Below are 23,749 nucleotides of genomic sequence, written 5' to 3'. Positions count from 1 at the left end.
GAACCTTTACGTCTCATGTTTACCTCTCATGTTCGGCTATTCACCCGCTATAAACGTCACCCTCTGTCGACTATTCACATTCTACTTCCAGACAGCACTTTCTCGGAATCTCTTTCGTGTCATGAGAGCATCCTTCCCTCAGCTTTACTACGGCAAAAGCAGCGTCCGTACCAGTGTAGACTTTGTCAAGACATGTGGTGAATCTATCAATTCCAGGAGTTAGGAAAAATCGCGTATACCTTCATGTGGACTTAAACAACTTACTTTAGCCCACATATTTGAAGAATATGTCGCTTAATATATATATTTACTGGTGGGTCGGTGTCAACAACCACTTCAACCGCGGCATTCGTAATACTGAATATGAAGGTCAAAAAGCGCTTCCATCTCGATCACCAAACTACCTCAACGATCCCAGAGATTGTTGCCATTCGGGAGGAAATCCGTTATATATCGATGGAGCGGCATCAGACTTGGACTATATTTTGCGATTCCAAGCTGGCACATCAGGTGATCGATTCTGCCCTTAGACGAGGACCTTACTAAGTCCTTGCTCAATTGGTGATCGAATCAAACGATGCCGCCCTAAGAGCTCGCCATTGTATAAGGTTTCAGTGGATTGCGGAACACTGTGGCTTACATGGAAATGAGAAATGAGCATAGATGGCCCACATTAATGCCACGCCAGTGTCCATCCAATTTTCACGACCAGACACTAATGCCCTGGTGTACAGACTTCTACGCGATAATACTACAGTATAGTGGGTCTCGCCAGGTCATCGTCATCCCTGCATTCGCAAACTCCACCCAGAGATGAAAACACGGACACCACCAAACATGAAAAGGTGTGACGCAAGCTTGCTGCACAGATTACGACTAGGTGTGGCCTTCACCCGGCGCTACCTACATCTCACCGGCCGGGCGGACATATGTTAAAGCGGGGCAAAAAATAAATAAAATAACTTTGGAAAAATGAGATAAATAAAAAATAATAATAAAAAAGGAGGTCCCTGCTGTGCCACTAAGTATAGAATAATAGTAAGAAAAAATATATATAAGAATGAAGGAAAAGACAGAGAGAAGGAAAGGAAAAAGAAGAGAGAGGTGAACAGTCCGAAATAATGAGGAATGCGGTATTCCTGAGACGACAGAACACCTCTTGTGCATCGGCCCGCGATTCGATGTAGAGAGAAAATGACTGACAGACATCTGGCAAAATTTGTCGTTGGACCATTAACTGAAAAGATTCTACTGGGACCTTCGCCTGATTCTCCTCATCAGCCTGATAGCCTTAAAGCTTTCAACAAATTTTTGTATGAGAGTGGACTGGGCAAGAGACATTGAAGAGCATTGAAGCGTGCAAGATTTTCACCCCCATCTTCATCCTCATAACCAACGTCTTCTCTATTCATTCTGTCTACACCCTTTCCCCTTCAACCAACGCCAAGTAGCAGGTCAGAAGATTGATTCAGGCCAACCTCTCAGTTTTTCTATCATAATACCTCTCTCTCTCTCCGCCAGACGTGTGGCAAGCCTTACATAGGGCGGACGGGGCGGTGTCTGAACGATCGAGCCAGGGAACATTAACAAAAGGCAGAGACAGACGAATTGGCGCACTTGCCTGGGGGGGGCGCACTGCAAAGACTGCGCCTGCGTACCACGTTTCCAGGACATACGAATTCCGGGAAGAAGCCTGGACCAGACTTCACGCGAACTGACGGAGGCACATCCTACAACAAAGAAAGGCTAAGGCTGTGTTAGCGATACCTCCATTAGGCTGCATGAATTGGAGAGGAGGAGGAGGAATAAATTTTTATTGTACAACCAGCACTTTATGATGACCGGGCCTAAGCCTCCCATGAAGGGACGTCGAGGGCTTGCCTCGCCGCCGCGTCGCGGGCGTGCTGGGTCACCCAGGTTTGGTCGTCGAGGGCGGAGCTCCGCAGAGCCTCATGCAACCTCGACGAGAGAGTCGTGGTGTTAGTCTGTGTGTACTGTGCTGGGCACTCCCACAGCATATGCGGAAGCGTAGCCGGGTGAATGCCACAGCACCGGCAGTTGGGGTTAGTGTAGACGTCTGGAAATATAAGGTGGAGGCGGGCGGGGGAAGGGTACGTGTTTGTTTGTAGCAGACGCAGGGTGGTAGCCTGCGCCCGGCTGAACTTGGGGTGAGGCGGGGGGAAGGTTCAGCGACTGAGGTAAAAAGCCTTAACGAGATCGTTATGAGTTGTCAGATTGTCCCTGGTGTCCAACTCATCTCCAGTGACTCCGGCGCGGTTGACTAGGCCTCGCGCAATGGAGTGGGTGACCTCGTTGAGATTGGGGATGTGTGGGTGGACAGGACCCGCATGGGCCGGGATCCATGTTAGGGAGACTATGCTGTCTTAAGAGAGTGGTGCCTGGCAGAGGATGCGAAGAGCTTGAGGACAAATACGGCCTTTGTTGAAGTTAGTGACGGCTGAGCGAGAGTCACACACGACGGTGTGACAGGTGAGATCTAAAGTGGCCAGGGCGATGGCTACTTCTTCAGCCGTCTCGGCAGGGGGGGGGTAGTGACGCTGGAGGCGTGGTGTAGGACTCCAACGCGTGTGGCGACGGCCACAAATCGTGTGCCATGGAAATATTGGGCTGCATCAACAAATGTGACGCCAGGTGCGTGAGCAAGGGCTTTTATGATAGCTCCGGCCCGAGCTTGGCGCCGGGCCCTGGTATATTCAGGGTGCATGTTTCTAGGGATAGGGTCTATGTAGATCCAGCTACGGATGTCGGTGGGGATCGGTTGTTTGGGGCCCTGTCGCTGGTGGTAGGTGAAGCCAAGCGTAGATAGAATAAAGCGTCCCGTTCCAGTAAGGGTGAGTCGTTGAAGATGAGAGCGTTGTTGGGCTTCAATGAGTTCGGAAAAGTTGTTGTGAAGTCCCAGTTGGTTGAAGAGTTCAGTGCTGGTCCAATGCGGGAGGTCAAGTGCTTGCTTGTAGACCCCTCGTATGAGGGTGTCGAGCTTGTTTTGTTCAGCCCGGTACCAGTTGAGGTACGCAGCAACGTAGGTAATATGACGTATCACAAAGGATTGGACGAGGCGGAGAAGGCTTTCTTCTTTGAGTCCCCCTCGTCGGTTAGAGATACGTTTAAGAAGTCGTAGGGTGTTTTGAGATTGGGGCACAGATCCTGTTGAGAGCCAAGGCGTTGGAGCTGTTGGTAGAGATGGTGAGACTGAGGACGCGGATACTAAGGACGTGTGGGATAGGACTGCCATCTTGAAGGCGTAGGGTGATGGCGTCACAGGGTTGGTGATCAGATAGGTGTTTGGGAAGGCGACCCCGCTGAATGGGCTTGTAGAGCAGAAGCTCCGATTTAGCCAGCGGACAGCGCAGTCCGGTCCCTTGGGGATAGGCTTCAACCGTGTCAATCGCCGTTTGGAGGGCTGACTCCACTTGACCATCACTGCCTCGGTACAACCAGATAGTGATGTCGTCGGCGTAGATGGTATGATTGATATTGTCGACTCGTTGTAGTTGCTGGGCAAGGCCAATCATGACTAAGTTAAAGAGCATGGGAGAGATAACTGAACCTTGCGGGGTGCCTTTGCTGCCAAGGGGGAGCTGGTCTGATCGTAAATCCCCGGCCGAGACGTGCGATTGGAGAGAAAGTCTCGAATGTAATTGTAGGCTCGCTCTCCCAGGTGGAGGTTGGAGACCTGGTCAAGGATAGCTGCATGGGAAATGTTATAAAAGGCTTGAGTGAGGTCGAGTCCGAGGATGGCTTTCATGTTACGGGAACGATCGTTTAGCACTTGATATTTGAGCTGCAACATAGCGTCTTGAGTAGAAAGGTGAGGGCGAAATCCTATGATGGTGTGGGGATAGAGAGAGTTGTCTTCGAGGTGACTGTTGATGCGTGCTAAGAAGGCGTGTTCCATCACCTCGCCTACGCATGAAGTGAGGGAGATGTGTCTTAGGTTATTGAGGCTAGATGGTTTACCAGGCTTTGGGATTAGAATAACGTTGACAATCTTCCAGGCAGCTGGGAGGGCGACACTGCGCCAGCAATCGTTGATGTCAGTGAGATGGGACACGGACTCGTCATCGAGATTGCGAAGGGTTTTGTTAGTGACCCCGTCTGACCCTGGAGCATAACGACCGTTAAGCTTGCGAAGAGCAGCATGTATTTCAGATACGCAGAAATCGGCGTCTAGTGTAGGGTAGGGATTACCGATGTAGTTGCTGTGTGGACTGACTTGTCCCTTGGAGTTACATCTGGTGCAGAGGTAGTCAAACGCCTGTTGTGGACCTTGCTTAAGGGTCTCCGTATAAAGGAGCTTCTGCAGCCGATCCTGTTGGGTGGTGCGGGTGGTGGTATTATCAAGCAGATGTTTGAGGAGCTTCCACGAGGAGGAGTGATGAAATTGTCCATCCACCGTGTTGCACAGCTCAGTCCATTGTTGCCGGCTGAGGGTTTGACAATGCTCCTCGATGGCTGTGTTGAGTTTGGAGATCTTACTTCTGAGGCGACGGTTTAGGCACTGCCCCTTCCATCGAGCTAGGATGGAGGCCTTAGCCTCCAGAAGATGGGCGAGGCGGCTATCCATGCGTTCAGCTGAGGCATCTGTAGTTACCACCCGAGTGGCCGTTTGAACATCAGTGCGTAGCGCTTGCATTCAGGTGTCGGTAATGCCTTCTGATGAGGTGGAACCTATGCGTATCTTTCGTAAAACATCCCAGTGGGTAATGGTGAATTCTTTAGTGGAGGCAAGGGCGGCAGCGAGTTGGGGTAAAGAGAGAGCAAGGATATAATGGTCGCTGCCCAGGTCTTGCTGGGTATTGGTCCAGTGTGCATTGTTGATATGTTTGATGAAGGTGAGGTTGGGGGTAGAGTCCCGGGTAGTGGAGGTACCAAGGCGTGTGGGAAAGGAGGGATCCGTGATGAGCGTAAGGCCTAAGTCATGGTAATCTTGCCAGAGGTATTGAGCTGCAGCTTCCGTGCGAACTTACCCCAGCCTGTATGGGCGAGGTTGAAATCGCCGCCGATGAGTAGGAGGTGCGTTCCAGCTACGTGAAGAGCCTTCTTAAAGAGGGTGAGGAAGCGACACCTTGCTTTGTCCTTGGCGCTATTATAAATGTTCAGAAGGAAGATGCATTCTTTCCGTTTACGATTGGGAATTAATTCGAGGAATAGATGTTTAATGTGAGGACTATTGAGATCATGTTCAATAACAGGGATACGACGCCGTACTAGGGTGGAGACCCGGCGAAGAGAGTGGGTCGTATGGAAGTTTTGATAACCAGGGAGCGTGGTGGGGGCGTTATTGGTTTCTTGAAGTAGGATAGCATCCGGGAGCGGGTATGTTGGCGTAGGTATTGATTGAGTACCTGTTGTTTCTGATGAAAGCCTCGGCAGTTACACTGCCAAATGAGGGCGTCTTGATTAGTGTGAGTCATGATGGGAGATGGTGGATGTCGTCATCGGCGTCCTGGAAGGGTCGCAGACGGGGGCGGCATGGCTAGGAAGCTTGAGAGTATGAGTTTCCAGGTTGGTCACTCGTTGGACAATACCAATGAAGGCTTGCTGCATGGAGTCCAGTGCACGTTGGAAAGTGCTAATGGTTGTTTGAAGTGAGATGAGCATGTCTTTAACTTCAGAGCGGACCAGGCACGTGGCTCCATCTTGCAGAGCTCTCTTCTTGGGGTCGGGAGTCGAGGGTACCTCCTGACTAGGGGCTGGTGTTAGGGATTGTTTGAGGTCTCTAACCTCCTGCGTGAGTTTAGTTAGGAGATCATGTAGGATGGCGTTCTCGCGCTTAAGCTGAGCTATTTCTGGGTTATCTGGTGAAAGAGGAGGGGAGGTGACTTGTGTGTTGGCGATCTTACGACCCTCTCGCGAGGTGCCCATGAGAGCCTCTGCGAAGCTCACCTTGTTGTTCTTGGTAGATGTGATGCGTGAAGCCGATGCAGACCGGGATCTTGAGCGTTGTTGCCTGAATCGAGATGGAGTTCTGGAGCGGGAACGGCTCCCCCTTGACGGTGTGCGGGAGCGTGGGCTGGTTCTGGTTGTTCGTCGTTCCCCGATACGCTTGCGGATGGCGTACGGGGTTTTATAACGCTTTTGTCCGCGGTGAGATGGGGACCACCACAGAGCGAGCACTTAGGGTTACAGTCATGGTCGGCGGGGGGGGGGGGGTTGCGGACACCGCAGCCCCGGCATATCTTATTATTTGGGTAGGGACAAACGTCCATACGGTGTCCGAGGCGGCCACACTGGTAACAAATGTCAATTTGCTTCCGATATGGCGAACATGGGAGTAACATGGAGCCGTAGCGGACCTGATAAGGCACATACAGTCCGTCAAAAGCGATGATCATTGTTGTAGTAGAAGCGATGCGCTTGGCTGCCAAGGCTGGCGGGTTTCGGGCAGTGACAATTTTGTTTTGGATCTGCTGGGGAGTCTCCGTGAGTGGGATCCCACGGATGACCCCCTTCGTCGTGTGCTCAGCTGCGGTTTCGTAGGCATTTACCTCGTGGTTGACGCCATTCACTTGAATAGAGCGGATGCGAGCGTACCGGTCTGCATGGTCCGGGTGAGGTGTGCTCACGACGACGATGTTTTGTTGCGCATTCGGGCAGACAGTGCCTTGTGGGCTTTCTTCGTCCGTGAGGTTGGCTTCTTGGGGAATGGCGGCGGTTACCACGGGACTGCCGATCTTGGCTATATGAAGGGCGCCCTTGGGGCGGATCTTGATATCCTCCGTCGGAAGCGGCGGCATGCGGCCCCCCTTCAAAACTTGAGCTTTAACGGGCTGCCTCGCCCGAGAGTGGGGCCGGCTACTTGGGGCTTCAGATGATTCATCGGTCGGGGTCAAGTTTTCCGTGCTGCGTTTTGAGCGGCGGGATCGTGCAGTGAGCCAGCCAGACTGGGCGGTCACTTCTTCCGGCGAAATATCCTGGCCGGAGACCTGGATCTCCATAGCGAAGACAGAGGTGCGGCATCACTCTGGTGGGAGATGTAAACGCCGCGCGCCGAGGCGCAACATGCCGCCGAGACTCAGCCGGTGCAGTCGGAGGCTTAACGACCGGCGAGCTAGGCTTAGCGCGGCGGTGACGTGGCGGGTGGACAAAAGGTGTGGTTCCCAGGAAAATGGAAAGTCCCACCTAAAAGCGAGGTGGCCACAGAGTCCGCAGAACTTCAAGAATCGTTTGGTAAAAACTTTAGGTCGCCAATCACAGAGAAATCTGCGAAAACATTTGAGAAAGTCGGAGCCGACATGAAAACATCTGCACTCCTCGGCACTCAGGTATTTTTTTATGTGGTTACTTCACTAGGCTGATAAGTCACTTCACTAGGCTCGTCCTGTGTGCTTCTAGTCTCTGTCCATGTCACTTCGCGCTACACTCCAAGATCATGATAAGTGGACTTGCTGATGCGTTCTGCACATGTCATATGTGTCTATATATTGTTACGTCCAAGCGCGTAAAAGGGACGCGGTGATCAAGAAGAGAAGGGAAGAGGAGAACGACGACTATGCAGCGGCCATTCCTGTTGTTGGGTGACGATTGCAAAACCTCGCTATGTGACCGGCGACACCGCATTGGAAACACACCAGCAGATGCCGCAAATTTCGATGTTCTTCCATGTACTCACGCATGTTGCTGCCGACTGCATAGCCACCAGGTGGGTCACATTCATCATGGCGAGGCATCGGCCGCCGGGAGGCGTGCGCGCGGCGAGGACATTGGTCGTAGTAATGATCTTGATAGCTCATAATCCATCTCGTGTGTGGGGTAGACCTGTACTCGACGGTCGCTGAGTTAACCGTGGGTTGCCATGCGGTCGAAACGGCCGTGTTTCTCATCTCGTGTGGTAAGTACGCACCAGTTATGCCGGATGTGCAACGGTACATCTCTTCCCGATGGACCAACTCTTCGCGAACAATCTGCCGTATTGTTGATGGAAGGTCAACACACGAGCTCGGGTCTACACTTGCCACCATTGTGACATTAGCCAGGCGACCAAACTTCGGTATTATCCGCCGCATCTTCAGCTTTCAAAGGTCCTGCAGTGGCGAATGACGTCAGACACGGAATCCAAGCTTTCCTTGCCAATAAAAAAAATTGTAGACGTTTTCGGCTATTCCTTTCAACAAATTTCCAACTTTGTCATCTTCACACATTTCAGAGTTCAGTATTTTACACAGTTTCAGCACTTCTTCGATATAAGTCGCACAGGTCTCGCCGAGAATCTGAGCTCTTTGCCAAAGCGTCTGTTCAGCGCGTTTCTTTTTTGCACTAAAGTGTCAAAAACACGCTCTGAGCGCCTCGACGAAAAGCTCCCATGAAGTGAGCGTGTTTTCGTGATTCTCATACCAGACGAGCGCTGAGTCGGTAAGGGAAAATACAACATTGGACAACTGTGCGGTCGAGTTCCAACGTTAGGCTCCGCCTGCGGTAGTTCGTGAGCCACTCGTCGACATCTTCTCCGGCTTTTCCTCCGAAAGTGAGTGGCACCCGGTAGTATTGCCACGGAACACCAGGTGCTGGCCTTGAAGCCGCGTCAGATTTTCGGGAATCTGGCAGGCGTATTCAGGCCTGTCAGGTGAGGGTGACGGAAGTACGGCAAGTCGACGGCTTCGGCGAAGTTGTAGCAGCGTAGGCTCCGTGGTTACGAAATGTATCCCGCACCTCCACCAGTTTGTTACAAGCACGGGGAAGGGGGTTTATTTAGGCGTGGGAAAGCAGGAACGGCAGGGAATGGCCGCTGCACAGTCTTCGTTCTCTTCTTCTTTTCTCTTCTTGGTCCCCGCGTCCCTTTCACGCGCTTGGACGTAACAATATTGCTACGTGTTGCCGGGAATAAATCAGTTGAAAGTTCTTGGCCATGTCGTGGTTTTGTGTTTTTCTTTTTCTGTCTTCGCGTTTTATTATCGGCCAATATGACGTGCAGTATACACGAATTAGGCCAAACTGAAGTTCTTCTGTAGAGTAGGAGCACGCGGGACAGGGCAAACAAAAGAAGCGGGTGAAGCAATCTTAGCTCTTCGTCCGCTACTTCGGTTTGCCCTGTTCCACGCACTGTTACTCTATTAGGCTAGCCCACTGACCGGATCCATTGACATTTTTAGTCAGAGTTGAATGCATTTTTTTCTTTTAATCGTCTCCACTGAGGAAGGCCATATGACATGGCAGTAAACTCGTGCTGCGCTCTCTCTAAGCAGCCAGTGCTTTTATGCGAGCTTGACACGTGACTGGGAACTTTTGAGCACCTGCTTTCCGGTACGCCCCGGGAGCGGAGACACCGGTCTAAGTTCGTGCGTATGCAGTTCACGTAGAGGGCGATCGACCTCGAGCAATACGTGAGAAGGACCCGAACGCTGAGGCCATGGCCGGCCAGAAAGACGATGCCCACGCAGCCGTAGCTGACGAGGACTGCCATGGGCAACGGCTTCAGCTGGCGGCCTCTCTCCACCAGCACGAGAGCACCGAAGTCGGCGTAGACGTCCAAGGCCATGTTCAATGCGGTGTCGGCTAACTGCACAAGAGACAACTTAGATCGGTTAAGAATGGCTTTCCAGCTGGATGGCGTTCATGCAGCCGCCATCATTGGAGCTACGCCAAGAACATTTCATTGAAGCATCCGTGCAGTGCCGTCATTGCAAAAGCCCTCTTCGGAAGCTTGATTGTTTACCAGGCGTGAATTTATTGATTGTGTTCGGCTTGAGATTGCGACCTTTCAACGAGGTGGTTCCCATGATTTCTACTAGAAGTTCAACGAAAGGGACATATTAAAGTTGTGTCAGTCGTCATCTGGTGGCAGAGCAAGCCGACCACAAAGAAAAGACAGCTAATTGCAGATGATGGAAAGGTGGCCCTCGACATGCCATCTCATTAACGAGTCAAGGTGTTACGCCTTGGGGAACTGCCTTTATTTTTGGAAAGCTGTTGTGCCGTGGACATCTTCGCCTCGCATCCCCGAGACAATAAGGTTAGGACCCCACTTTCTCCCTTTCCATATTTTAAACGGAGGGGGGAAAGGAGGTGTAAAGACTTCTTTCTCGAAGTCGCATTACGGTTTTGGGCAACCTGAATGATCATTAGAATAATCTTATCAGCGATTTCACTCATTTATGGGTCTGGCGAAGACGAGTAGTATGTGAGAGGACATTTGGAGTGTTAGTGTGTGCTGCATCTGTAGCTCAGAAAATATGCGTGTGCTTACATTTCCTGAATAAGAGTGCTCCCATCTAACCTGTAAATGTCCCTCAAAACATACTGTAAATATTGAAACAAACACTGTGCTTTTCATCTCGTACTGCTATATCTTAGCCCTTAGCAACAAGCCACCCTCGGCAGGAAGTGACTGTCAACAACAACAGAGGCGCATACCAAGACTGAGGAAGCGCTGCCATAAACGGGCTTTACGAACATGGGAAATCGAAATAATTTAAACTGAAACGAAAGGGTGAATAAAGGGAAAATAGGACATCCACCCGTTCGTAGCAATTGCTACAAAGGTCCTCCACTTTGCGGGTTTCCGCAGAGATACTACGTCAAACACTTGCCTTTGCTTCGTGTTGTCGACAAATTCGACTTCGCCCTGCCATCTCCTAGCCGCCTGGTTAGCGCAGATGGGAGAGCGGCTGCCCCGGAAAGGCGGTGGTCCCGGGTTCGAGTCCCGGACCGGGACGAATTTTTCTTCAACTATGAGGCTTTTCTTTCGAGGAACCCGTTTGGGTTTCTTTTGTAGCAATTGTTACGAACAGGTGGATGTCTGATTTTTCCTTCATTCATTACTTCCCTCCACCTTGCGGGTTTCTGCAGAACTACTACGTGAAACGAAAGCGAAACGTCATAATCTGCCTACGTGTTCATGCCATGCTCTAACAATAGCAACAGTGTCTCCATGCTTTCCATGTCCCACGAGGGCCTGAATTTGAATGGAGAGTGACTATCGCGAAACCGAAACATTAGTGAGTGCATTAGGGCCTTTGGTGGGCTGTCTGAATGGCGCGATGGATGCCTGCGCCACGGAGGGTTTACACTAGCTTTACACTACAATATTTTCAGACCTTACAGCACTCCCTAAGTAGAAGAACCATGGCACCCAATAATTAAAGGGGTTTTAAGGAAATAATTACTATTATATTGTATTCATGGCAGCGAAATAATAAATTTGCGCCGCCATAAAATTAACGCGTACAATAAAAGCACATTTCTAAGATATTTGTGCCATTGATCTAGATATAACATGCAGTTTCTAGCATTTTTATGCAAATAAGCAATGTCGAGGAACGTATCGACATGAATGTGTGTGCCTGATAGGACGATGTGGGAGAAAGCCGCCGAGAACAGCGTCGCCACGTACGAGCAGTTTCAATGACTACTGTGTCGATTAGAGCCAGAGGATTGAGGCAAAGCGGTAATCTTTACTAGCCAAGATTCATAACAGCGGTTTACGCAGGGGCGTATTGCTTGGTACATTGGACAAAACTGTATTGCCTTGTTTTTTGATAAAATTCAAGATACTCCCGCAAAGCAACACGAGCGCCCTCGTAACCCGGGTGGCATCGGTGGCGTCACCTGAAAGGCGATGATATTCCAGGCGGAGCGCACGGCCTCTTGTTGTTTGTATCTCGGTACGTTGACGTGCAGCTCGATGAGGCTACACATGCGCAGTAGCTCGACGAGGTCGGGAGCGCGGAACAGGAGCAGCACGTTGTTCAGCGCCGCTTCAAAGTTCAGCGCCAGCATGGAGGCGAGCATGATGACCTTGTTCATGTGCTCTGTTTCCCGAACGCGGTGTTTGTGCTGCTCGGCGTCCACCAATAGGACGATGGCTGCAGCTGCACAAGTAGAACACACACACACACACACAAACACACACACACACACACACACACACACACACACTCACAAACACACACACACACACACACACACACACACACACACACACACACACACACACAAACACACACACACACACACACACACACGCACACACACACACACACACACACACACACACGCACACACACACACACACACGCACGCACGCACGCACACACACAGACACACACACACACACACACACGCACACACACACACACACACACACACACACACGCACACACACACACACACACACACACACACACACACACACACACACACACACACACCTATAGGGGCGAAAATGAAAAATACAAATAAAAGACGGAGCTCTAACCCCGCGCACTTGTTCCCGGCAATATCTCCGTGAGACGTGTCTGAGAACACAATTATTAGTGTTCACATCTCGTGGCAATATGGTCTATGATATGACACACTAAAAACGTTCTCGGGCTCAAGGAGCATGTACAAAACACAAAACAGCTTTCGTGATCTATATGTCGTTGCGGCCATCTTTACGGTAGCAGTTAAGGGGAAAAGAGTCAGTTACTGGAAAAAAATGTCCTGAGCTCTGTGGTTAAATAAAACGTCAGAATTAGTTATCAATAAAGGTCTGTTGCTTGCGCGCACTCTTTCATATGAAAATTACGTATAGTGAATGTCATTTCTCAAAGCATTATCCAAGGTACACGCTCATACATAAAAGACAATATAAGCTGTGAACGCACACCGTGAACGCTCTAGAAAAAGTTGGCCAACAAGCATGCATGAATCAAAGGCACCCGCGATGCGTTTTTTGAGGAACTATTCGATAATGACAAGAAAAAAACCTAAGCACAGCACCGATATGGTCATACGTTTTCCCGGATGCTACGAACTTGATGTCCGGTCCCATATAAAAAAAGCCCATAAGCTCCATGTGCTGCAATCTCCTTTGAAAAGGCCGTCATACGGTGGCATTTGTGTGTGCTACAGTGAGGATTTGCCTGGAAGTACTATTAAGTGCGCCTAAACAAACATACCAAAACATTAAATGAAATGTCAGAGACGCATCTAGATGTAAAGTACTTTACCGCTTAATTAAAAACAACCTGTTAATTAGAATGGGCATAATAATGTCGAAGGTGCTGCGGAAACACATAGCTTCTGTCAGAAAAATCAAGCCTTGGATAAACTGCCAAATAATCTTTTATTGCGAAAGCAATACTGCTCGAGGTTTCCGCTCTTGGCCGTCGTCCCGGAGAATCTACTATTGGCCTTTAGCGTGACCTATGTGTGACGTCATGCCAGCTGTGGAAAAGCGGCCCCCCCAACTCGGCTCGTCGCGATCGTCCCAGCGAATCCTCCACGGTATGTCGGATAATGTGTATAAGGTGAAGCTGCAACGATGTGCTGCAGCTAAGAAGCGGTGGCGTGCGGAAGAAACGGATGAAGAGCGGGAACAATGTTTAGCTAAACGGCGTGCATATTATGCAGCCAGGCTAATGCGTTCAACATCTGTTGATCTGGGTGCATCTACAAGTATCATGCATGCTCTCAATGCTGACGCGACTTTGGCGACACCTGATCGTTCGACAGCAAGCCTTATGGATGCTTTAAATGGCGACGAGACTGCATCTACACGCTCAATGAGCAGTATGGAACTCTACAACCTGAACAGAAGATTGCTTTCGCAATCCACTAGGCTTAGCCAAGCTAAGCCTCTCCCAATTTTTTTTTTCCGAGTCAGAAGCAGACCATAGTGTCGCTGTTAATAATATTTAACCATAAGTGCGCGTTATACCTTCTATGGCCGCCCCGTTCTTTTCCACTTGTCTCCCAATAAACTTTATACTGAAAGGGTTCTACTTTGTGAATGTCTCGTAGAAAAGTTCAAAGCCCCTACATTCGCATGACGCACGGGTAGCCATGAAGGCAAATGAGGCACTGCAGGTTGACATGGGTTGGACCTCGCTTGAAGTCAGTGAAGCGCAGAGCAAAATTCGTTTTGAAGAAAGATTCAGGAACATGGATGGTAATAAATGGGCGGCTAAAGTGCACAAGTATCCGTATCTGAAAAGCAAGGACACAGAATGGAGGAAGAGGTCAAGAAAGTTGGCACCCGTGTACACGGTAACTGAAAGTGAGAGAAACAAAGACAGTGAATTGGATGCAAGAAAATGAAAACAAAAAAAGACGACGGAGATGTACAAGCAAATGAAATAGGAATTTAGAAGGGAAAATTCGGAAAATTTGTTTGAGGCTGGAGCTGGTTGGCCTAAGAGCGGAGAACATATTTGCAACTAGATGAGGCATGAGTATGCTGCAGCAAAAATCCGGAGACCGCTCAGCACATATCCTATCTGAATGCGAAGGGATTAATCCCCAGTGAGACCTGTAGGTAACGTACACCTTCCAGAAGCGCTTGTATTTAAGGTGGACGGAAGCATCAACCGGTCAGCAGTCGAGATAAGCAAAATGCCTTTACGGTATCGGTAAAAAAAAAGCACAGATGAGATTCATATGACCAGTTCCGCTACAAGCACAGTTCGTTGTGCAAGGTGGATAGAGAAGTTCTGACGAAGACAAAAAAAGATTAAACGGCTGTGCATGAAAATGCTAGAATGAATGCTAGAATGCTTGCCTTTGCGCATGGCGTTCGCAGAAAGCGTTTCGCGGTAAACATTACGGTTGCACGAGCTGAATTTTCCGGGAAGGGGCGGCGGCAGCAGCACCACGGTCGACCATCAAATCAAGACTTCTGTGCCCGCGGCGGCAGCTCTGGAGCTATGGCATTGCTTGAAGTCGTGGTTTTCATCCCAACCGCGGCAGGCGTACCTCGAAGGGGGCGAACTTGAAAATGCACGTGCACTTACATTTTAGGACACGTTAGAGAACATCACAGTGTCAAAGGTAATCCGTAGCCCGCCACTACGGCGTGCCTCGTAATTCGATTGTGGCTTTGGCACGTACAGCTCCATAATCCAATTCAAGTTTAGTACTTCTGCCAGTGTGGGATGTGTCGTGTGAGGCAATGACAATGCTCAATCCTCTCAGAGGTTATGAAATATGGCGCACAACAACGCCTCAAGCAAACGCCTCTCCCTGTTTTTCTGTGCACTACGTTGACACATAGAAGTACCGCACGCAAAGTAATGCTTCACATCAACTCATCACTCTCGTGTTATACTAAATGTTAAGGAAGTTAAGCTTTAGCCGTCGACATCACCACTTATTTTGTCAATCTAAGCATCCAGCACGGAAAGTTTCGCTTACATCGATTCCAACAGTGCGTGGGATCTGCATAGATTTTTTTGTTATTGTACAGCGACACCCATCTACCGGCACATATCCAACTGCCTATGTTGCCATCAAAGTGCATCACTGAAGACCCGCTTAGACCGGCTCGCAATCGCCCCATGCTCCGAGTCGGGGTCAAAGAGCCTCATTGAAGAGCGTAACCTTCCCAGTCCCGCATCTACAGTGACACGTGTTGGCAGGAAAGAGGTTCGTTAATGAGCGGCACATAGAGAGAGAGAGAGAGAGAGAGAGAGAATAATGCAGAGAAAGGCAGGGAGGTTAACCAGAGGTAGTTCCGGTTGGCTAACCTGCGCAGGGGGAAGGGTTAAGGGGGATAAAGAGAAACAGAGTGGAAGGGGGAGATAGAAAGAAAGGGAGACAAGCACGAACAAAGCGCGTACACTACAGAGCGGTAGGGGGCGGCATTCTTAGAGTCTGTCGTGAAGCCCCGTAGACCGCAAGAACCTTAATAGCGCGAGTAAGGCCTTCAAAGCGGATGTTCTTTGGGAGCATTGGCCTAAAGCTTTTAGTTCTGAAAGTGGGCGATTGTCCAACTGGTCCAGTACTCTGCACATCACTTGTCTCTCAGCACTGTATCGCGGGCAGACACAGATAATGTGTGCGAGCGTCTCGTCGATGTTACATGTGTCGCACGTGGGGCTGCTGGCCATTCCTATGAGGAAAGCATATGAGTTTGTAAAGGCAACGCCTAGCCACAGACGGTAGAGAAGCGGCACATATGTACACATTGTTACATACTCAGTGACTCAAGTGTGACCGACGCTTGGTTTCCAACCCTGTTCCCACAGCACGGACAGCCCGATGCTCTAACCATTCGACCATGTATTACACAGTGACCCAGGCTGGTGGGAAAAGGGTTAGATACAAAGATACATAATAGACAAATAGATAAATAGATAGTTCGGCTATGGAAAGTCATTGAAGTACATTAAGAATGCTAACGCATTTAAAGAAAACCTCTGTATGAAAACTGTACCCACTAAGCTATTTAACTATTTAACACATCCATGAGTGCACGTATGGTGTTTCTTTTGTATCACGGCTAACATGTTCAATTTGTGGATGGGGGCAAGATAAGCACTCTTTTCTGCGGACGTCTTATGACATATAAACATGATGGTAGCTGCAAAAGAACGCGCAAAATGGGCATAGATAAATTGTAATACCTATCTGTCTGAAACGCTTGCGTCATTTATGTCGATGTGCACACCCCATTCTTGCTTGTGTATAGAGTGATTACACTGTTTCAACTACAATTTCTCTGACCGTAGGTCCAGTTCGAGTTCTCTCCGATGCACAACAAAGTATTATGTCGGCTTAAACATAAGGGTGTTAGCCATGAGACAAATCGACACGACTAAGGTTCTAAAAACTGTTTTAGGGAATAACAGTCTTACTAAGCAGGTGGATCCATATGCAAAGTGGGTAGAGGAGGTACAGGCTGAACCTCCGGGCTCTCACGCCTTCTGAGTGGTCGCAGCCGATGTTCTCCAGGAAGCAGCATCCCATCAGGCGTTGCATGCGAGCGATAAGGCGAAAACCGGCGTAGAACGGGTGGCAGGTGGCCTGCAACAACGACTCCTGCAGATGCGATTTGCTGCTGGGAAGGACCGCAGAAGCCGTCACTGGCACGGGGCTCTTGTGTACCAGGGGAACCACCATTGGCTTGCACGACCACATCCCTGTAAGAAAAGATAGAGATGGGCTATTAGACACATGGAGACAGAGACAGCAAATAAGATATTTAAGTATTGGCTCGAGGTCATTTTCTGAATATGGGTAAGTGGAATGGCGATTGGGTTAAGTACGGCCCTCTTTCGAAGACTCACATGCGAAGCGCCATATTGAGCCAAGTCGACAATGGTGCTCTTCAAACATTTATTTCAAATTGACTTTTGGTCTCTTACTGTGGCGGTACGGCATACTGCGTCGCAGAGTTCGCGCTCGTTCAGCGGGTTTGAGTTATCGCTTTCAAATTAAAGGGGTGCGACTGAATGAAATAACAGCTTCTAGTCCCACGGAGATCCCAGCCGCTGTGCTGCCCGGAAAAGAAAGGGGGAACGGGTGACGCAACGAAAGAACATCTTCAAGGCCGCTCTAAACATAGAGACCCTTTGTACGGTATTGCTCAAAAGGGATTCGAGATGCTCAAGCGACATCGTCTACGCCTCTCTAATCATAAGTACTCAAACCACGATATCGCTTCAAAATGAAAATGTGGTTAAACGTAATGAAAGAACAGTTTATTACGGCGTTATTCGCTCTGATGTGTGCTGACCGCATCTGCCCTAAGCCTCGCTCTGTATGTCGTTCCATGCCATCACGATGGTTTGGGCATGCAAGAGATTGGCATTAAAGATTTTGGTTGCATGTACTCCACAGTCACTCGGCAAACACAGTGACATGGTTTACCGTGGATGCATTGTGCGCCCGCATAATGGAAGGCAAATTAATGCATCCCTGCAATAAAGGATTATGAGTAAGCACTGGCAGTATTTGAGATAAATTTAATATCCCTTCAAAGTTTCTTCGAAATGTAGTGTAAAGGCCTTATATTTAGCTCAATATAGGAAGAATTTCTAACTAATTCTCCAAACAACACGTTCAGCTTGTTCAGGGCAGTATTTCAGAAACCGAGTTCGCTTACTTGAACTTGTTTTAGTAGGGCTACCGTGTTGTTAGCACAAAGTCACATGATTACTCTGACCGACAGCGCCTTACCTGCTACATGCGGATGGACTTTTGATTCACCGCGATGGGCTTGAAGACGTGCCTCCTCGCGCTTCAAAAATAAAGTTACTCAAATTATCTATTAAGCTAATACGAACGTTAGCCGTCAACGACTCATCACCTAGCCTCGTGTGTAATGCACCTCGCACCTTTCCAGGCCTTACATAAGACGCCGTGTGCTGTCGCAAGATTGTTTCAAGCGCTTCTGGATCCACGATGAGTGCGCCGTAGTTTATAGAAGGGCTGCTTCGTGACAGCGCACCCGTTCCCTATTCATCTTGGTCGGAGGAGGTATCGAACCCTTCACGCCTTGAGCAGCTTGCACGACTAGACCATCCCTCTTGTGTTAACAGCACCTGCATCGACATTCTTTGTGCGTCTAAGCCCGGTAGTTAGTGTGACATGAAGTACAGATTTTCTTTTTCCGCTTCTGCGAAAAAGCGAGTAAGAGAACTTGGTTAAGTTGTTGTCTTTTAGCTTTGCAAAAAAGTGTGGTGGAGGCATTGGTTGTCCTCATCACTCACAAGACCAAGCGCACAGATGTCGAAAGTTTGCACAAGCGTTCACCTTCATCCTGTCGCTGAGTGAGCGAGGTGTGGTTGCAGATTATTTGCACGCCCTTAACAGAAAAAAGAAACTCGGAAAGGATGTGAGGCGACGAGAAATGCGGGCTAGTTGTACACTTCTTAGGCCAACTCCCTGCACGAACCCGTTATGAATGTTGGTAGTGCGTCTTAGGAGATGAGAGGCCCGTGGAGTTCCGAGCTGCTGAACGCCGGGACACTACACATAATTGTTGTTTAGGGGGCCGTTCCGCCAAAGTGTAGAAATGTGACTTTGCATTGGTCATGAATGCCGAAATGAGAAACGCCGTCATAATTACCATGCATCAACAAAACAAAAAACAAACAACAATTGAACTGAATTCTGGGGTTTCACGTAACCGAACCACGATTTGATCATGAGGCACGCCGTAGTGTGGGACGCGAGATTACTTTTGACCACCAGGAGATCTTTAACTTGCCCCGAATGCGCGGGACACGTGAACTTTTGCATATCACCCCCATCGAAGTGCAGCCATCGCAGCCGGGATTTGATCACCCGACCTCGTGCTTAGCAGGGCAATACCATATATCCATTAAGCCACCGCGGCGGGTCAACAGCAACAAGGAAGAAGACAAGCTACGGTGCTTTCTTTTTATTTTCTCTGGCGCACATACACTGTAAGAGAATGTTGCTTCTCTTAAGTTACTTGGCGCTTCCGAGTAACTATGGAAATAAAAAAGCTCAGAAAAACATCTTTGTTTGGTCTGTTCGGGGAAAGAAAAAGTGAAAAAACAAAAATAAACATTTTACATGTTTCCTCATGTTCGAGCCGAAATCCTCTATTCTCGGAAACTGTTGGCGTATGGACGTGGTCGTTGCGAATGCTAGGTACATGAAAAAATAAAAGTCGAGAAAGGCTCGATGTGCTTAAAAAAATAAGCAACGAAGCCAATTTTGATTTTCTCATAGAGTCAGCAACGTGAATAACAATGGTTTAACGATCGAATCACACTCCCGGAGTATGACATTCGCGTCGAACATCCATTCATGTTTCTTGAATAGGCCTAAACAATACTGGAGCATTTATTCCAGGGCGTGTGCAACATTTACAATGTATTGACAGCGATCGACAACACCGTGACAATAGCGAGACGGACACCGCGTACTCCCCGGTCCTCATTGGTCAAGCCGGTCCTACTGCGTCAATGAGCCGAAATGCTGCTGAATGCAACGATCCTACAAGTCATTGCTTGCGTGTCTGGGAGCCACGAGTATTAGCACGATCATAGCCGAACAATAGCGTTTTACATTTCTGGCTCTCGACTGCATTCACAAGAATTCGCATTCTCTTTTTATCCCCTTAATCCTTCCCCCCGTGGAAGGTAGCCAACCGAAACTACCTCTGGTTAACCTCAATGCCTTCTTCTGTATTCTCTCTCTCTCTCTGAGAGTGAGACACGTTCTTTCGCACGTCATACACATTCACTATGGACTCGACTGTTTGAAGCTTGCTTCCGCTTGATGAGCGTGGACGCGGTGCGAAGAACAACGTACGAAGCCGAAGCGGTTTCTAGCTTCAGATATAGGCAGTCCTAGCAATCTCCATCTTCATTCTTTATCGTATGTTTGACAGCGCTTTCGTTCAAGTATACGCTGCTTTTCGGTACTATAGCAGAACCATCTGTGTAACATCTGATTGGTTTCGTTTTGCACTGACGTGTGCCTTTAACTTTACAAGTGGCGAAATAGGTTGACGTTATCCTCGTTATTCTGACCGCACATTTTTCTATTTTTTTTTTCTTAGCGACTCTTATATGAATCAACATACGTTTAGGACAAGATGAACTTATCGGCATTAATCATTCTTGCTTGCGGAGCAGTACCCAAAAATAAATAGACGACACATCGACCGCCATTTGCTATGGTCTTCGCGTCATGATGTTCGTATCCAAGGTAGCCGGTGGCGCCTTTGTCAACGGCGTCTGCGGAAGAAGGGAGTGCGAAAAGTCGAGGCTCTATTGGCTGATTTGGGGACCATTAGGACTCGCCTACTTCGTCATCTGCATCGCCTTGTGTTCCTGCGTTGGGCTCGTCTACGTAGCGACCGTGCTTTGGCTTAATGGGCGCACCGACCAGATCACATTCATCACTCGCAGCGGTCACTATTTCGTTGTATACGGTCAGGTCATTCTCAACATTTGCAACCTGCTGCTCAGGAGGAAGCAGCTTGCCGACATTGTCGTGACGGCGGCCAAGCTAGAAGCAAGCCTCCGCCTGGACATGAAAAGCGTACGCCGACGTCTCCGGAAGGTCACCCTGCTCTGCCTTCTTTACACGCTGATAGACGCCTTCAAGTATGTCGTGGGTCGCAGAGGTCAGATAAAGGTCGCCTTCTACCTGTTCCGAGGCTACGGCGACCACTTCAAGAGGCTGTTTGTACCGTGCTACATCGCCAGCTGCTTCCTCGTCTCGACTTGGTACAACATGGTCTTCTGGCAAATCGTGTACTTTTCGAGCCTCTTCCGAGAGTACTTCGCCGCCTTGAGCGATCGGCTCAAGTCTGAGATGGCGAACGAATCTCGTGCTGAATCGAAGGGTTTGTCTTCGGAAAGCGTGCGCCTGAACCTGGTCGAGCTGCAGAAACTGCTGCGCAAGGTGAACGCGTTCATCCGACCTATTGCTGCGGACCTATTGCCTGAACAAGCACCAGCTCTGTGTCGCCTTTTGGTTTGCTACCACGACATCTTAGGCGTCAGCAATCGCCCATTGGGCCGTACTTCAACAGTTAAGCACCACACAAAAACTGGTGATGCCAGTCCTATTCATCGCCGGCCATATCAAGTTTTTGCTTCAGAGCGTAAGGTTATTCAAGATGAAGTGAACAAGATGCGTGCCAAAGGCATTATTGAACCTTCCTCGAGCCCTTGGGCGTCTACCCTGGTGCTTGTTAAAAAGAAAGATGGCACATGGCGTTTCTGCGTAGATTATCGTCATCTAAACAGCATTACGAAGAAAGACGTCTACCCCTTGCCTCGCATTGACGACGCCCCCGATTGTCTCCATGGTGCCAACTCTATTTCATCAATACACCTGCGGTCTCGTTATTGGCACATTTCTGTGGATGAAAAAGACCAAGAGAAGACTGCGTTCGTAACTCTTGGTGGTCTATATCAATTCAAAGTTATGCCATTCGGTCTATGCAATGCCCCAGCAGCGTTCGAACTTATGATGGACTCTTTGCTTCAAGGATTCAAATGGTCAACATGCCTCTGCTTCCTGGACGACGTTCTCGTATTTTCGCCTACATTTGAGACACACATTGAGCGCTTATCTGCGGTTCTTCAAGTCTTCCGCGAGACTGGGCTCCAACTAAATTCCTCGAAGTGTCACTTCGGTCGTAGGCAGATTACAGTGCTGGGCCACCTCCTGTAGGACGCTTCCTGTATTCAACCAGACCCGGAGAAATTTAGTGCTGTCACGTCTTTTCCTGTACCTCAGTCTGTCAAAGACGTCCGAAGTTTTGTAGGACTCTGCTCCTACTTCCGACGCTTCGTTAAAGACTTCACAGCGATTGCCCAACCTCTTACTGATATTCTGAAGAAGGACGTGCCGTCTATGGGGGCCCCGCTCAAACTGCCGCATTTGCCCACCTCACCAACATTCTCACCGTGCCCCCTATTCTAGCCCACTTTGACCCGTCCTCTTCTAGAGAGGTGCGTACCGATGGCAGTGGTCACGGTATTGGAACCGTCTTAGCCCAGCGCCAACAGGGTCAAGGTCGCGCTATCGACTACGCTAGTCGCCCACTCACAGAAGCGGAGCGCAACTATTCGATTACAGATGGTGAATGCCTGGCTTTCGTCTGGGCGGTTTCCAAATTACAACCGTACTTGTATGGTACGCACTTCTCTGTAATCACGGACCACTACTCGCTCTGCTGGCTTTCCTCACTCAAAGATCCTACCGGCCGGTGTGGTCGCTGGGCTCTGTGACTGCAAGAATATTCCTATGCAGTAGTGCAAAAGTCGGGCCGATTACATCAGGACGCAGACTGTTTATCACGCTATCCAGTGGACGAACCGCCCGCCGACCCTGGCCCCGATACCGGCGCTTGCGTTTTCTCCGTTTTTCAGCTGCTAAACGCTTGCCGACGAGCAACGCCGTGATGCCACTTTGCGCGCCATCATTGATGGTTTGGGATCTTCGCCTTCTCATTCGTCCCTTCACCTATTTGTTCTCCGGGATGGTGTATTATACCGCTACAATGTACGCCCGGACGGTCCTGCCCTACTCCTCGTCGTTCCTAAGCACCTCCGGTCAACTGTTCTCCAAGAACTTCACGATTTACCAATGGCAGGTCACCTTGGCGTCTCCCGCACCTACGACCGTATTCGCCGACGCTTCTTTTGGCCAGGCCTTGCCCACTCCGTCCGGAAATACGTTGCGGCGTGTGAAAAATGCCAGCGCAGAAAAACACTATCGACGCTCCCTGCCGGGTGCCTTCAACCGCTGGAGATTCCTTCGGAGCCGTTCTTTCGCGTTGGCTTGGGCTTACTTTCCCGTTTCCCTCTATCCACGTCTGGTAACAAGTGGGTCGCTGTGGCGACAGATTACGCCACGCGCTACGCCATCACCAGAGCGCTTCCGAGAAGCGGCGCCACAGATGTCGCCGATTTTCTTTTACGCGACTTGATTATGCAGCATGGTGCTCCACACCAACTGCTCACAGATCGTTGTCGGACATTTCTTTCTCAAGTCATCGCCGACATACTGCAGTCCTGCTCCACCAAGCACAAGCTGACTACATCTTGCCATTCACAGACCAATGGTCTCATTGAGGGTCTGAATCGTACCCTAACATACATGCTTGCAAAGTACGTCTCGTCCGACCATACTGATTGGGACCTTGCCCTACCCTATGTCACTTTTGCGTATAATTCTTCACGTCACGACACTGCCGGTTATTCTCCGTTCTTTCTGCTGTTCGGCCGAGAACCCAGATTGCCACTGGACGCATCCCTTCCATCCGACAAAGCAGAGACCAGCGAGTATGCACTTGACGCCATCACCAGGGCAGCCCAAGCACGCAAAATTACCCGCGCTCGCCTCCTGACCTCTCAAGAAAAGCAACGGCGCTGGTAAGATCGCCAACACAGAGACGTCCACTTTTTCGCCTGGATCTCTGGTACTCCTGTGGTCCCCGACTTGTCACGTTGGCCTCAGAAAAACTCATGTCTCGGTATACAGGCCCGTATCGAGTGCTGCGGGCCGTGACTCCAGTTACCCACGAAATCGC

The 23,749-nt window shown here is 49.5% G+C and overlaps 1 protein-coding gene across 1 annotated transcript in view; it reads right to left on the bottom strand.

Annotated features, from left to right (window-relative positions):
• The window catches only part of LOC142564943 (uncharacterized), a 39,936-nt gene extending 22,302 nt beyond the window's left edge, over positions 1-17,634 (bottom strand). The window contains exons 1-2 of the mRNA XM_075676158.1: positions 17,590-17,634; positions 16,575-16,859 (exon numbers count right to left, since the gene is read on the bottom strand). Coding sequence (XP_075532273.1) covers positions 16,575-16,859; positions 17,590-17,600 — 296 coding nt within the window. The 5' untranslated portion in view covers positions 17,601-17,634. The remainder of the gene's footprint in view (positions 1-16,574; positions 16,860-17,589) is intronic.
• Between the last annotated feature and the right edge of the window lie 6,115 nt (positions 17,635-23,749).

The sequence above is a fragment of the Dermacentor variabilis genome, chromosome 11 (genome assembly GCF_050947875.1).
Source record: "Dermacentor variabilis isolate Ectoservices chromosome 11, ASM5094787v1, whole genome shotgun sequence".
Taxonomy (NCBI): domain Eukaryota; kingdom Metazoa; phylum Arthropoda; class Arachnida; order Ixodida; family Ixodidae; genus Dermacentor; species Dermacentor variabilis.
This window is presented reverse-complemented; position numbering and strand designations above follow the sequence as displayed.